Source organism: Petromyzon marinus, chromosome 14, assembly GCF_048934315.1.
Source record: "Petromyzon marinus isolate PM22_M1 ecotype Great Lakes invasive population chromosome 14, UKy_Petmar_22M1.pri1.0, whole genome shotgun sequence".
NCBI classification, from domain to species: Eukaryota; Metazoa; Chordata; class Hyperoartia; order Petromyzontiformes; family Petromyzontidae; genus Petromyzon; species Petromyzon marinus.
The window spans coordinates 11,697,319-11,711,270 of record NC_133680.1 but is presented as its reverse complement, the minus strand read 5'-3'; the positions used below and the strand labels follow the sequence as shown (position 1 = coordinate 11,711,270).

At 44.9% G+C, this 13,952-nt stretch overlaps 1 protein-coding gene across 4 annotated transcripts in view; it reads left to right on the top strand.

Moving 5' to 3' along the window:
* Positions 1–13,952, top strand: part of LOC116942267 (dynein axonemal heavy chain 3-like) — an 859,832-nt gene that overhangs the window by 705,636 nt on the left and 140,244 nt on the right. For all 4 annotated transcript variants that reach the window (XM_032953964.2, XM_032953963.2, XM_032953966.2 and 1 more), the window contains one exon: positions 12,467–12,649. In XM_032953964.2, coding sequence (XP_032809855.2) covers positions 12,467–12,649 — 183 coding nt within the window. The remainder of the gene's footprint in view (positions 1–12,466; positions 12,650–13,952) is intronic.

Below are 13,952 nucleotides of genomic sequence, written 5' to 3'. Positions count from 1 at the left end.
CGTTTAAGAAGGATGCGTTGAAAGTATTTGGCTGCTATAAATTTCCACGTAATAAGCCACTTTGTTGAGCGATCATTTGGAGTCGGGTAACTTCTGAAAAATAGCTATATAGCTCAATTGGCCTTATCTGATGAAAGAAAATAGTTTAGTTTTGAGTTTATAACACTTTGTATCTCTGATTGTCTTAACTCCCAATCTCTACAATCCCGCTTATCATTTTAACCCCTGAGGCATATTTCGCAGTGCGGAGTATGCATCTGTTAATGGCTATGATGATTGCGTAGTGAATGTATGAATTAAGAATGCAGTGGATCCAACTTAATATTGCGCTGCTGGGATTTCGTAAATGTATAAAACTGCTAATGTACCATGTCAGAGCTCGGAGGCAGTGCTTTTTAGTTTCAAGCCGTGACGCAAGGAAGCAAAAAATTAATGCTGTCTCCTTGGTCCGCAAGGGTTCTCGTGTGTAGCCAATTGATCGTCTCAAACCCATTTGCCATGGCTTGCACGGGAATCGTCACCACATTGAAATCTCTGTCCGAGTTTGACTTTCTCTATGTTATCTTGAAGTATAACACTCAACAAAATCTGATGACGATGATGAGGAAGTAATTCTCTTCAGAAGTGCATTGTTGGGGTCAGTAGCATAACAACGGAATGTGTTATTCATGCTCTGGATGTTTATATAAAATATGAAGGAAGCAAATGGGGCTCTGGGGGGGGAGGCAGGGGAAAGCAATAACTGATACTGAAATACTGTCGAGTGTTTACTTTTTCTGCGAGCATTGTGATAGCAAGGTGAACTTATATTTATGGCCATGTTTGAGTATATAGCAATGTTGTAATGTCGAAATATATTTATTACTGAAATATACTTTTTTAAGAGCAATATGTTGTAATAGCCTCGGCATGAGTTTGTGTTTTTTTTTCTTCCAGTTTTATAGCAAGGTATTAAAAGTGTAGCTATCAAGGGGAATTTTATATTGCTATGTTTTGCTTTAATGCTTCCTTCATAGTTTTAAACACTTTGACATCTATTTTTTAAACAGAGGCCACTGTAAGCTGAAGTTTATTTGAGTGTTTCCCTCTGCACAAGTATATGGCCCAGTGGGTGGGTGGGGGCTAAAGTTTAATTGCTTGCCTCGCAACTGCTCAGAAGCATTCACCTCCGGAACACATTGCCACATGCAAGAATGGGATTACAGGCGGTCCCCGCTTTTTACGACGGTACAATGCGTTTCTGGAAACCTCGTTGTAAATCGGACCCGAAGTTTCCCACAGACAGTAGAAACATCACTTCCTTTTATCAGCAATGTCTTAACAAAGTTTAATAGTCCATAATCGAGGTTTTTTTGGGGTCAGATCACGTAAATATATAAATGTCTGATTAAAAGCCGCCACCACCCGACACAGCCAACTAGTAAGGGTTGTCACGTAAAATGGAACATGCCAATTCGTCGCTAGGGTTTAAGAGGTAAACATCCACGAAAACACTTGAGAATAACAAAAGCTCCAAGCCAAGTGACATCGGAGACCAGGCTGACTCTGTTCAAATGTGTTCGGAGTCATGTCAGAAGATGCGTCGTAAATCAAGTTAAACTATTTTAAAAAAATGTTTTACCAGGGCTGAGCTCTTTTTCAGAAGTGACTTGGCCACAAATGAGAGCTCAACAAAGTGGCTTATCACGTGTAAATGTATGTCAGTCAAATACTCGAAATGCATGTTTCTAATATACAGGAATCAGGGTCGGGACTGAACGCACACCCGCCTGTATACCAGGCGAGGTAGTTAACATCTCGCCACCGCGGCGCCAAAAAGTAAATGTGAATCTTAGTAAATCGGACCGTTGTTAACAGGAGGCCGCCTGTCATGGCAAATTTAAATCGTGGCCATGGTTCAACTCAGCCCACTTTTCCCCCAGGGTCAAAGAACACGAGTTACCACCGTGGGAGAAGTCAGTGAGCATTCCTTTTTGATAAACTGCCCAAAATGTCTGCTTAAGCAAATAGTTATTTTCACTGACACTGCAGGTAAAACAAGTATTGTAAGCACATTCTGATGAGTGTCGAATTGGTGTGGTGGTATTTTGTCGCCCAGTCTGAGCGGGTAGTGGAGTCTGCAGTTAGTCCTTTGGGTTGAGCACGCAATGGAATCATGACTTGAAAATTGGTCTATTCGCACTCATTTTCTCTTCTTCAAATGCTATTTAAAAAAAAAACTAAGTTTAAATAAGTAAAGTGGTTTCAGCACAACTAGAAGAAAAGTCTTTACATCATTAGACCTCCATTGCCAGTACCAAAATATAATAATAGGGTTTTCTACTTTTTTCTGGCAACAAAACTGAAACCTTTTTACAAGGATTCATGTCTTTTGGCGTCATCTGGTCGAGCACCAATTGGGTCGAGGCTCAAAAGAAAGCCGTCCCTTGGTGTGGACCAATCAGTTTCAAGGACAATGCATACATTATCATAGTATGTTTTTTTTGCATTTTCACTGCAGGTATTGTGGTTAATGCAGACATGAATCCTTGTCAAAAAGGTTTCAGTTTTGTTGCCAGAAAAAGGGGGGAAAACCCCTATTATTATAAGAAAAGTATTGTTTGTTTTTGAATGAATTCATCACAATCTGTGTTGTCGCCTTGTCGTGGTAGAGATGCTTGTTGTGCCTCCATGACCCAGAGAGCAAAGCCAGCAGGAGCCTCAGGCTCCCAGCAGGTCCAACCATATCGGACTGGTCAACGGGTAGAGGACAGACGAAGTGGACAACCCCTGGTCCTCCAGGTTCGGGGGTTGGGCGTGGGGCTAACAACCCCACCCCAGAAAACCCAGAATTGTTATGGAAACTGCAACAAGAACAAAATTCAAAACCAGCTAAAGATCGTGGGCCGATCTTGGGGTGAAGCAGAGAAAGCTGCTAAAGACCGCCCCGCATGGCGTGGGCTTGTTGCGGGCTTATGCTCCACAGGGAGCGAAGAGGAGTAAGTAAGTAATCAACTATGATCCTTCCACTGCTGGATGAAAGTCTCAACCAAGTTATTGGGGAGACCTTCGTCCAACACTGATTTAAAAAAAAATATATAAATGACCCTAGTTTTTGGATCATTTGTCAGAAAAGTTGCAGCAGGTGTTAATCAACACTTTGCACGTGGGTGTATTTGAGATGTTGGAGATATACAAGTGTATCTCAGGGTCAACTGATGCCCATGTCAGGTGACGTAATCAGCACCACTTGACATCCTGAAATTGAATCCCGAGTCCCAGCCACACGATATTAAACACGGTTCTCAGGTGTTGATGCAAGCTAAAGGAGAGGCCTTGGAATCCTTCCTCATACGACTGCTGGCGGCAAGGGCTTCAACAGAGTGAGCTCTAAAGACGCCTTTCTATAACGTATGTTGGCCTCCTCTTCCATACTGGCCAGATCGTTTGGAAGAGGTGGGCTACCCACATTTTACCCCACCACACTGGAACTATCGACTTACTGTGGTGTGCCCATGAACACTGCTGGGTGGACAGAGACGATGCCATTTAAGAAATGTGCCCTACGTTTGAACTGCTGTGCCGGCAGATTGAAACCAGCGATCTCTGGATCGTCAGCCAAGAGAGCTCGTCATTACACCGTGCATCAATTGATAAGTTTGCAATTAAAAAATTCTGACATAACTTAGCCGTCTGTAAGTATTTATGAAGTCTGTTAGTGTACATGATCATTGCCATGCTCTTTCAAAAGTCTGATATATCACTCGTATTAAGAGAGGCCTGTTGAAAACTCTCTGAGAAATATTTTAAATGGATGATTGATTGGAGTACAGGACAATTATTTTGTTGGAATGACAGTTTTTTTTATATATATACAAACTATTCACAGTATGATTGCTAGCCATAGGCGCCCCCGAACAATCATTTACAGTGAGGGAAAAAAGTATTTGATTCCCTGCTGATTTTGTACGTTTGCCCACTGACAAAGAAATGATCAGTCTATAATTTTAATGGTAGGTGTATTTGAACAGTGAGAGACAGAATAACAACAACAAAATCCAGAAAAACGCATGTCAAAAAAGTTATGAATTGATTTGCATTTTAATGAGGGAAATAAGTATTTGACCCCTCTGCAAAACATGACTTAGTACTTGGTGGGAAAAACCCTTGTTGGTAATCACAGAGGTCAGACGTTTCTTGTAGTTGGCCACCAGGTTTGCGCACATCTCAGGAGGGATTTTGTCCCACTCCTCGTTGTAGATCTTCTCCAAGTCATTAAGGTTTCGAGGCTGACGTTTGGCAACTCGAACCTTCAGCTCCCTCCACAGATTTTCTATGGGATTAAGGTCTGGAGACTGGCTAGGCCACTCCAGGACCTTAATGTGCTTCTTCTTGAGCCACAACTTTGTTGCCTTGGCCGTGTGTTTTGGGTCATTGTCATGCTGGAATACCCATCCACGACCCATTTTCAATGCCCTGGCTGAGGGAAGGAGGTTCTCACCCAAGATTTGACGGTACATGGCCCCGTCCATCGTCCCTTTGATGTGGTGAAGTTGTCCTGTCCCCTTAGCAGAAAAACACCCCCAAAGCATAATGTTTCCACCTCCATGTTTGACGGTAGGGATGATGTTCTTGGGGTTATAGGCAGCATTCCTCCTCCTCCAAACATGGCCAGTTGAGTTGATTCCAAAGAGCTCCATTTTGGTCTCATCTAATCACAACACTTTCACCTAGTTGTCCTCTGAATCATTCAGATGTTCATTGGCAAACTTCAGACGGGCATGTATATGTCCTTTCTTGAGCAGGGGGACCTTGCGGGCACTGCAGGATTTCAGTCCTTCACGGCGTAGTCTGTTACCAATTGTTTTCTTGGTGTCTATGGTCCCAGCTGCCATGAGATCATTGACAAGATCCTCCCGTGTAGTTCTGGGCTGATTCCTCACCGTTCTCAAGATCATTGCAACTCCATGAAGTGAGATCTTGCATGGAGCCCCAGGCCGAGGGAGATTGACAGTTCTTTTGTGTTTCTTCCATTTGCGAATAATCGCACCAACTGTTGTCACCTTCTCACCAAGCTGCTTGGCAATGGTCTTGTAGCCCATTCCAGCCTTGTGTAGGTCTACAATCTTGTCCCTGACATCCTTGGAGAGCTCTTTGGTCTTGGCCATGGTGGAGAGTTTGGAATCTGATTGATTGCTTCTGTGGACAGGTGTCTTTTATACAGGTAACAAGCTGAAATTAGGAGTACTCCCTTTAAGAGTGTGCTCCTAATCTCAGCTCGTTACCTGTATAAAAGACACCTGGGAGCCAGAAATCTTTCTGATTGAGAGGGGGTCAAATACTTATTTCCCTCATTAAAATGCATATCAATTTATAACATTTTTGACATGCGTTTTTCTGGATTTTTGTTGTTATTCTGTCTCTCACTGTTCATATAAACCTACCATTAAAATGATAGACTGATCATTTCTTTGTCAGTGGGCAAACGTACAAAATCAACAGGGGATCAAATACTTTTTTCCCTCACTGTACGGCCTTCGGCCAGGAAAGTCACGAAAAAAATTGCACATGAACGACGCATTCACGTAAGTACCTGGTGCTCCGTTTTAAAGTTTTAAAATCAAACATCTTGAATTGTATTATGTTTTGAATTAGATAATTTTAATTCTTAATTAAAAGCTTAGATAATTTTACATCTGGAAGACTTTATAGAAAAGGACATTTCGTGTGAATTTTCTCTCGTCGTTAAGTAGATGGCCTTGCTGGGGGTTCGGTTCGATGCGGACTTTCACCTGTTTGGGATTGCGGGATCGAGATAAGGCGACATGGAGCTGCTGGCCGTGCGAGAAGACCGCCGTCTGCAGACCGATTCCAACGTGATTGAACGTCTGTCCCTGCGCCTCCATCGTTCATGCAGTGGGCGCGTAGGTTTACAGCGCCCCCTGCATGAAAACTACGGAACGTGCAGCGTTCATCACAGATAAAGTTATAGGAATAGGCGTTACCCTTTTAACTGGCACAAAAACTGACACCTTTATTCAAGGCATCGTGTTTGCAATAACCACAACACAAGCAGTCAAAATGCAAACAAAAAAGACAACTCTGATAATAATATGCACTGTCCTTGAATTGGATTGGTCCACACCCGAGACAGCTTTTCTTAGAGCCTAGTCTCCATTGGTGTTGGACCAGAAGACGCCAAAAGGCGTAGAACTTATATACTGTATATGCTTTCAGTTATTAAAGAGGATAAGTTTAATTCCACGTTAAAGAGCACTCAGCATATCACTTAGTGTTAATTAAATCAGCTCTACTTGGTGAGGCTTCATCCCTTCGTGGGAAGTCAACAGTAGATGTGCTTGTGTTTAGTCTCTACCATAGATTAGGATAGATCATTGGCCAACGTTTTGCAAAAGTTTGATTGCTAGCAAGATTCAAGTTATAAACACAAACTAGAATGAGGCCCAGTCACTGGTTAGGCAGGGTTGGTAAACCTTCAGCTTGTGTCCGTGAGAGGCGAGCGTGCAGTGCAGAAGTATGCCTGTGGAAGGCAGTGCAACAAGTCGTTCCTGACCTCCCTGTGCCATAGTTCATTGCTATCTCCTCTTACAAGAGGGTTTAATCTGCTCGTTGCAGTTTCTGCCTGTACAACAATATTGCCGAGAGGAATTGGTGAAGCATTCAAATGAGAAATTACCTCCAAATATAAGGTTGTTAAACTTCAAAAGCTTTCCTGATTAAGTATGGAAATTCAGCATAAATTGTCACTAGACTTTACAGCTTTAGTGCTTATGTTGGACTTTAGTGCATTTCACAAAACATGCTAAGTAGTTATTTTTTGCGTGCAAAAATCCTGTAGCAGTAATGCACGTTTTTCATTCAGGTTACTAATAAAATGATGACTACCAGCTGGTGTGCAATTGATTCCCACGTGGTTCATCTCTATGGGAGTCAGCGGGACGGTTCGATAAGTATGCTTGTTCACAACCTAATTTCGGATTGGAAATCAGTTACATTTTATTCGTAATACAAGTTACTTTGGGTTAGATCGCGTAAAAAAGTGTCATTAACCCACCAACACCACCCGACACAGCCAATGAGTTTGGTTTGTCACTTACACAAAATGCGCCAATTCGTTGCTGCTTCAGCACACCGGTGTGTTGGAGAGTAAACCCACAACATTTACAATTTGAGTATGGCGTTTCGGTGGTAATTACAACCAGCTTCATCTGGCGAATTGTGCCTACGTGTTCAATTACATTGAGGTCAAAGTGATTTCCCACTCAAATGAGCATTGAGGAGTTGTTCATAAACTGTTTACAGCCCTGAGCCATTGGTGGAAATTCCATGTTCCTTTAGCTGGGCTGTCTATCTATAGGACGGCCACTGTTGACTTCTCTACATAGTACTAATTTTATCATCCCTGGAGCGATGATAGGCTCAGTCAATCCCCAACCAGGATTTGAACTCGCAACCATCTGATAGTGTGGAGTAAACATCGCCACGGGGGAGACAAAGTCGGCCGGGCGTGGTGCTGGCCACCCATCCCCTCGCGTGTCGTGCCACCCTTCAAAGGCGCTGCTCGCTAACAGCACTTGCCCCGACAGCCTGTACAGGCTGCACGGGGGGGGTCGCTGTTGTGTGTTTGTGTGAGCGTCCGTGCGTGTGCCTCCCTGTGTGTGTGTCTGTGTGCGATTGACTCATTAACGCCCCTTCCAACCGGACTCACGGTAAGTAAATATAAAACTTAACTTTCTATTGATGTTACTTTATTTTATGTTTTATTTACTGTACTGTATTTATGACAGTAGGCGTTTAACAATGCTTCCCCTTTTTTTGTTGAACTGTAACACATTTTACAAAACAGAATTTAAATACAGTACATTGTTGCGTCTCAACCTACGAACCGTTCAACTTACGAAAAGATCTCAAAGGACGCAATCCGTTCGTAAGTCGAGGACTGCCCCTGCAAATTTGCATCGGGTGAAGCGAAAATGGGTCAAGGGCCTTTGGAGTAACTGCGATGACACAAAATAAATGGGAGCTAGCACAGTGAGGCTAATTTTCAAATGCACTGGGAGCTGTCAGCTGTCAGAGGGTGAGGGGGTAGGGGAGGTGGCAGCGATGCTAACATTGGGAAATTCTGGAAGTTCTAGCTCTGAAAGAGCTCTAAAACAGCTCTAAAAGAGCTAGAACTTCCAGTCCCTGATGGCTCTTTGGGACATTCTGTTTACAGGAAGGCCACCCACACAGATTCCTACTTGAAGCCTAATTCCCACCACCACCCGGCTCAAAATAATTCCCTCATCATAGCATTTCTTACCAACACCACCTGGCCAGTGAATTAAAACATGTACATCTGGCCCTCAAGATGAACGGATACTTTGACCGTACTATCCATCAAGCTGTTTCTCTCACCATACAGAAACAACCACCTGATACTCTGATCAAAATCATCACGTTGCCATACATAGCAGGCGTTAACAAAAATATTTCCAAAATTCTAAACAAACATAAGATCCAGGTCCCGTTCAATACAGTACACAAAATCCGTGATCTGATCCCATCCAATAAAGGATGTCATTCCTGACTTACAGTACCCCGGTGTTTACAAATTGAGTTGTACCTGCGGTGACTGCTATATCGGGGAGACGAAACGACATATTTCTGACCGAATTCGCGAGCACAAATCAGATTTGAAACACGGCAGAACGAATTATTCGGCCGTGGCTGATCATTGTCTCAACACAGCGGGTTCTCATGATATTGTTTTCTCTGATACCAAAGTACTCTGCAAGCCTCCCGGATACTACCAAAGATTTGTCCATGAAGCCATCCAGATATACAAACATAGACACAACTGCAACCGAGAGGATGGTTTTAAATTAAGAAATCATTGGAAAGATGTCATCAACCAGCCATTTCCTCCAGTTGGTTTCTCTCATTTTCGACAACCGCTCGCCATCGCCTCTCCGTCCCCCTAACCCCCTGCAGCATAACAAAAGGCGGCTTAACTTAGCCCCCCCCCACGACGCTTCCTGGCTCCTCCCCCCCCCCCCCCTTAACCTGTATAAATAATCTCGGGTGTCTTAGAGCTCTTCACTTGATACAGCTATTTTTGCTGTGACGGTTTCCACCTGAAGACGGAGGCTTGTGTTGCCTCCGAAACGTCGTGATTTAATTTAGTTGTTTTCATTTATTTTATTTTACCTACGTGACTTAACCGAAAAAACCAAAGCGTATAAGGTACCCGTGAATCTGTCAAAACTTGACCCCTCCCCCCTCCCTGTTCGCACGCGGACTTTTTTCCCCTCCCCTTACCCCACCTGCAGACGTACGCTGGACGCACCCCCCCCCCCCCCCTCGAATATTTACATATATAATAAGCCAGGAATCTTGACTTAAAGCTTTCGTGACTGCAGGAATTAATATTCCTGGGTCTTTCGGTAAAGTCGCGTAGATAGGTTCAAAGAAAATAACAAAGAATAACAAAAAAAAACTACGACGTTTCGATCGCAACACAAGCAATCGTCATCAAAATATATTTTTCCTGCCTCAGCAGCTCTCTCGCTGTATTTTTCACCTGATGACAATTGCTTGTGTTGCGATAGAAACGTCGTGATATTGTTATTATTATTTTTTTCTATCTACGTGGCTTCACCGAAAGACCCGAAGAATATTAATTCCTGCAGTCACGAAAGCTTTAAGTCAAGAATATTCACGTGTTTAAGCAAACAGATAGTCCACCGCCGGCTGCATTATTATTATCGAGGCTTCACCCCCCCTCCCGTTTCCTATGCGTACACACATTGTCAGTAGACCCCCTATACGCAAGCGTACGCATTTGGGTTAACCCACTCCTCCACCCTCCATGCGTAGGTACTAAATGGATGGCCGCTTAACACATCACACGTCTTCATATGCGCTTCTGCGGCCGTCTGGAATGGTCTTCCTCCCGATATTAGGAAGCTACTAGAGCTACGAGCTTTTAAAATCACCTAGATTGAACATTCGTTTCTTTAGCACTGCTTCTTGTGTTTAGTTGGTTGTACTTCTCCCGCACCTCCCATTAGCATGGTTGGCTACGTACGGTGCGAAAAAAGTTCAACGTGCACACACACACATATCCCATGATGTAAAGCAAAAGCAAAATAACCACTCAGCACCTCCACAAGAGCTGATCTCATCACTCCATCTAGTCCCGGGTGGACGTCCTCTTGGACACACGCACACAAACCACCACACACACACACAAACCACCACACACACACACAAACCACCACACACACAAACCACCACACACACACAAACCACCACACAAACCACCACACACACAAACCACACACACACACACAAACCACCACACACACACAAACTACCACACACACACAAACTACCACACACACAAACCACCACACACACACAAACCACCACACACACACACAAACCACCACACACACACAAACCACCACACACACACACAAACCACCACACACACAAACCACCACACACACACAAACCACCACACACACACAAACCACCACACACACAAACCACACACACACACACAAACCACCACACACACAAACTACCACACACACAAACCACCACACACACACAAACCACCACACACACACAAACCACCACACACACACAAACCACCACACACACAAACCACCACACACACACAAACTACCACACACAAACCACCACACACACACAAACTACCACACACACAAACCACCACACACACAAACCACCACACACACACAAACCACCACACACACACACAAACCACCACACACACACAAACCACCACACACACACAAACCACCACACACACACACAAATCACCAAGTTAATAACAGGTTTATTGTTACTAGATTTGTTTTTACACGTTCAACAGAGTGTGAGAATCGATTGTAATTGATCGATCATTAGATTCCTATCAGAGAGCGCACTGCAAGGATGGTGTTATCAGCGCCACTCCATACCTCCGCAAGGCACATTTTCCAACTTCAGCTTTCCTAAGGATTAGCGGTCGCGAAGGTAAAGAGGTGCTTCTTGACATTAAACAACTCCCAGATGGTCAATATGTTTCTGCACAGCACATCTCTAAAGTGTGATTCTCTCTCTCTGTCCCTAGACCAGAAATAACCTCCCCCCCCCTCACTCTCGTCTCAATTGCTGCAGGAAGTCCCGGCGCCGAGCATGAGAAACAAACTAACTGCAAATGCCACGTTTTTTGAGAAGTCAACGGTGTTTTGGACCGAAGCCATCAACGACAACAACAGAAATTTGCTGCGATTTTGGGGAGGAGGAAAGGTTTTTTTCTGTCGAGCCGAGGAAAGGAGAGGCGTTGAATTTTTGAGACCTTGTCAGCTCCTGGGGGGGGGGGATCTTGACGGAGCCGAGCAATCCACGGCGCCGCTAACCGGGCGCCGCCGGGTCGTGCCGCGCCGTGCGCGCGAGCGCCCCGTTGCCGCCACCGCTGGGAACGAAGGTGGCTCCGAGGTGCCGCGCGCTTGCCGGTGGCTTTGCACGAGTTGGCCAAAATTTTTTAAAGCTGCGGTCGCGGAAAGCATATTCAACTTTTGCGCGATTTTGCAGCACGCGGCGTGCGAGTTATGGCTGGATTAAATGACGACATAAGGTGCGTGCCATTCGTCTGCACTGCGTTAATCCGTACTGACACCATCCGGTCCTTGCTGAAGGTGTCTTCGGTTGTTTCATTTTATTCATGCTTTCATTACTGAAAATATAATTTATTGTAAAACCGTGGTTATGCTTTCGTTCAAACCAGACGGTCTCACACTGCACTCGTGTTACAGTTCGCATAAAAAAATATATTTTTTGCCCACCAAAATATTTTTGTGAAGCTAATTGTTAATTCACGGACGCATCCCTGTTTTTTTTTATACGTTGTGTGTGTGTGTGTGCTGCAGAAAAAAATAGTTGTTCCCCGATGTCCATGAGAACGAAGGTGGAAAGTAAAGAAATGTCCTCCCAGAGCTCAATCGATCATCGGGAGACAGCTGCTTAAGCAGACACTGCGAAGCGCCTTTCCAGTCACTCGATTAGGCTTCTGTCTCACGGCACAAGACGTGCTCTTCACGCTCCCTGCATCTCGGCTCTCAGCCCTGATAAATGTGTACATTTTAGCCGTCACAGGCCCAGCTAAGCCGAATTAGGTAAAGATGCACGCCTGCAAATTGCTCGCTCACGCCACTGCTAGAAGAAGGGCCTCCGCTTGAGGTGCGCTCTACGCCAGCCCACCTCGGTATGAGTGCTTGGCCTACTCTTCCACGCTGGCCAGACTTCCTGAAGAGACGGGAGCACCCACACTTTACCCCACGGCGCGCGACCTGCCCGTGGGCTCACTCTGCCGCAGGGCTCAAGTGGCGCGAGCCCGAGCTCGCGTGAGTTGCGCCGCGCCGCGTTCGCAGCCGGCAAAACTTGTGCGTCTGGTCGGCCGTGTGTCCCGCAGAACGTGGTGCAGACTCAGTTCAAGGAGAGGATGAGCAGCCTCTTCGCAAACCTGATGAGAGGCCGAGAGCTGGGACACAGCGACATGCGTGGCCTGTTCTTTGGAGACTTCATGGGTGCCAAGTCGGTAGACGGCCGCAAGCGCGACTACGACGAGATCGCCGACGTGGAGCGACTCAAGAAGGTGCACGCTCGGGCACGTGTGTGGCCACTCTTGTCCGTTTCATTTAAATACACTGCTTTGCTTAGACAATTTTTAAACCATTTTTTTTTTTTTACCAACCAGGTAAGGCCCGCTGGGCTATGCAGCTCTCTTTTCAGAAACAACCTGGCCACAAATGATAGCTAAACAAAGTGGCTTATAAAACAACAAAAATCACGACGTTTCGGCCACTTATGTTGTGGCCGAAACGTCGTGATTTTTGTTGTTTTATTTTTTACCTACGTGACTTTACCGAATAGAACCAAAGAGTATGGATCCTTGCAGTCACGAAAGCTTCAAATCTAAAACGGTAGCATAGTTATGCAGTGTACAGGTGGTGCAACTGCAACTACCATGAGCTCAAACCCAACACCAAATTGGCAACAGGATAACACTACTCGTAGCCCGACCACAGTGATAGCTTACAGTGAGGGAAAAAAAGTATTTGATCCCCTGCTGATTTTGTACGTTTGCCCACTGACAAAGAAATGATCAGTCTATAATTTTAATGGTAGCTTTATTTGAACAGTGAGAGACAGAATAACAACAAAAAAATCCAGAAAAACGCATGTCAAAAATGTTATAAATTGATTTGCATTTTAATGAGGGATATAAGTATTTGACCCCTCTGCAAAACATGACTTAGTAGTTGGTGGCAAAACCCTTGTTGGTAATCACAGAGGTCAGACGTTTCTTGTAGTTGGCCACCAGGTTTGCACACATCTCAGGAGGGATTTTGTCCCACTCCTCTTTGCAGATCTTCTCCAAGTAATTAAGGTTTCGAGGCTGACGTTTGCCAACTCAAACCTTCAGCTCCCTCCACATATTTTCTATGGGATTAAGGTCTGGAGACTGGCTAGGCCACTCCAGGACCTTAATGTGCTTCTTCTTGAGCCACTCCTTTGTTGCCTTGGCCATGTGTTTTGGGTCATTCTCATGCTGGAATACCCATCCACGACCCATTTTCAATGCCTCGGCTGAGGGAAGGAGGTTCTCACCCAAGATTTGACGGTACATGGCCCCGTCCATCGTCCCTTTGATGCGGTGAAGTTGTCCTGTCCCCTCAGCAGAAAAACACCCCCAAAGCATAATGTTTCCACCTCCATGCTTGACGGTGGGGATGATGTTCTTGGGGTCATAGGCAGCATTCCTCCTCCTCCAAACATGGCGAGTTGAGTTGATGCCAAAGAGCTCCATTTTGGTCTCATCTGACCACAACACTTTCACCCAGTTGTCCTCTGAATCATTCAGATGTTCATTGGCAAACTTCAGACGGGCATGTATA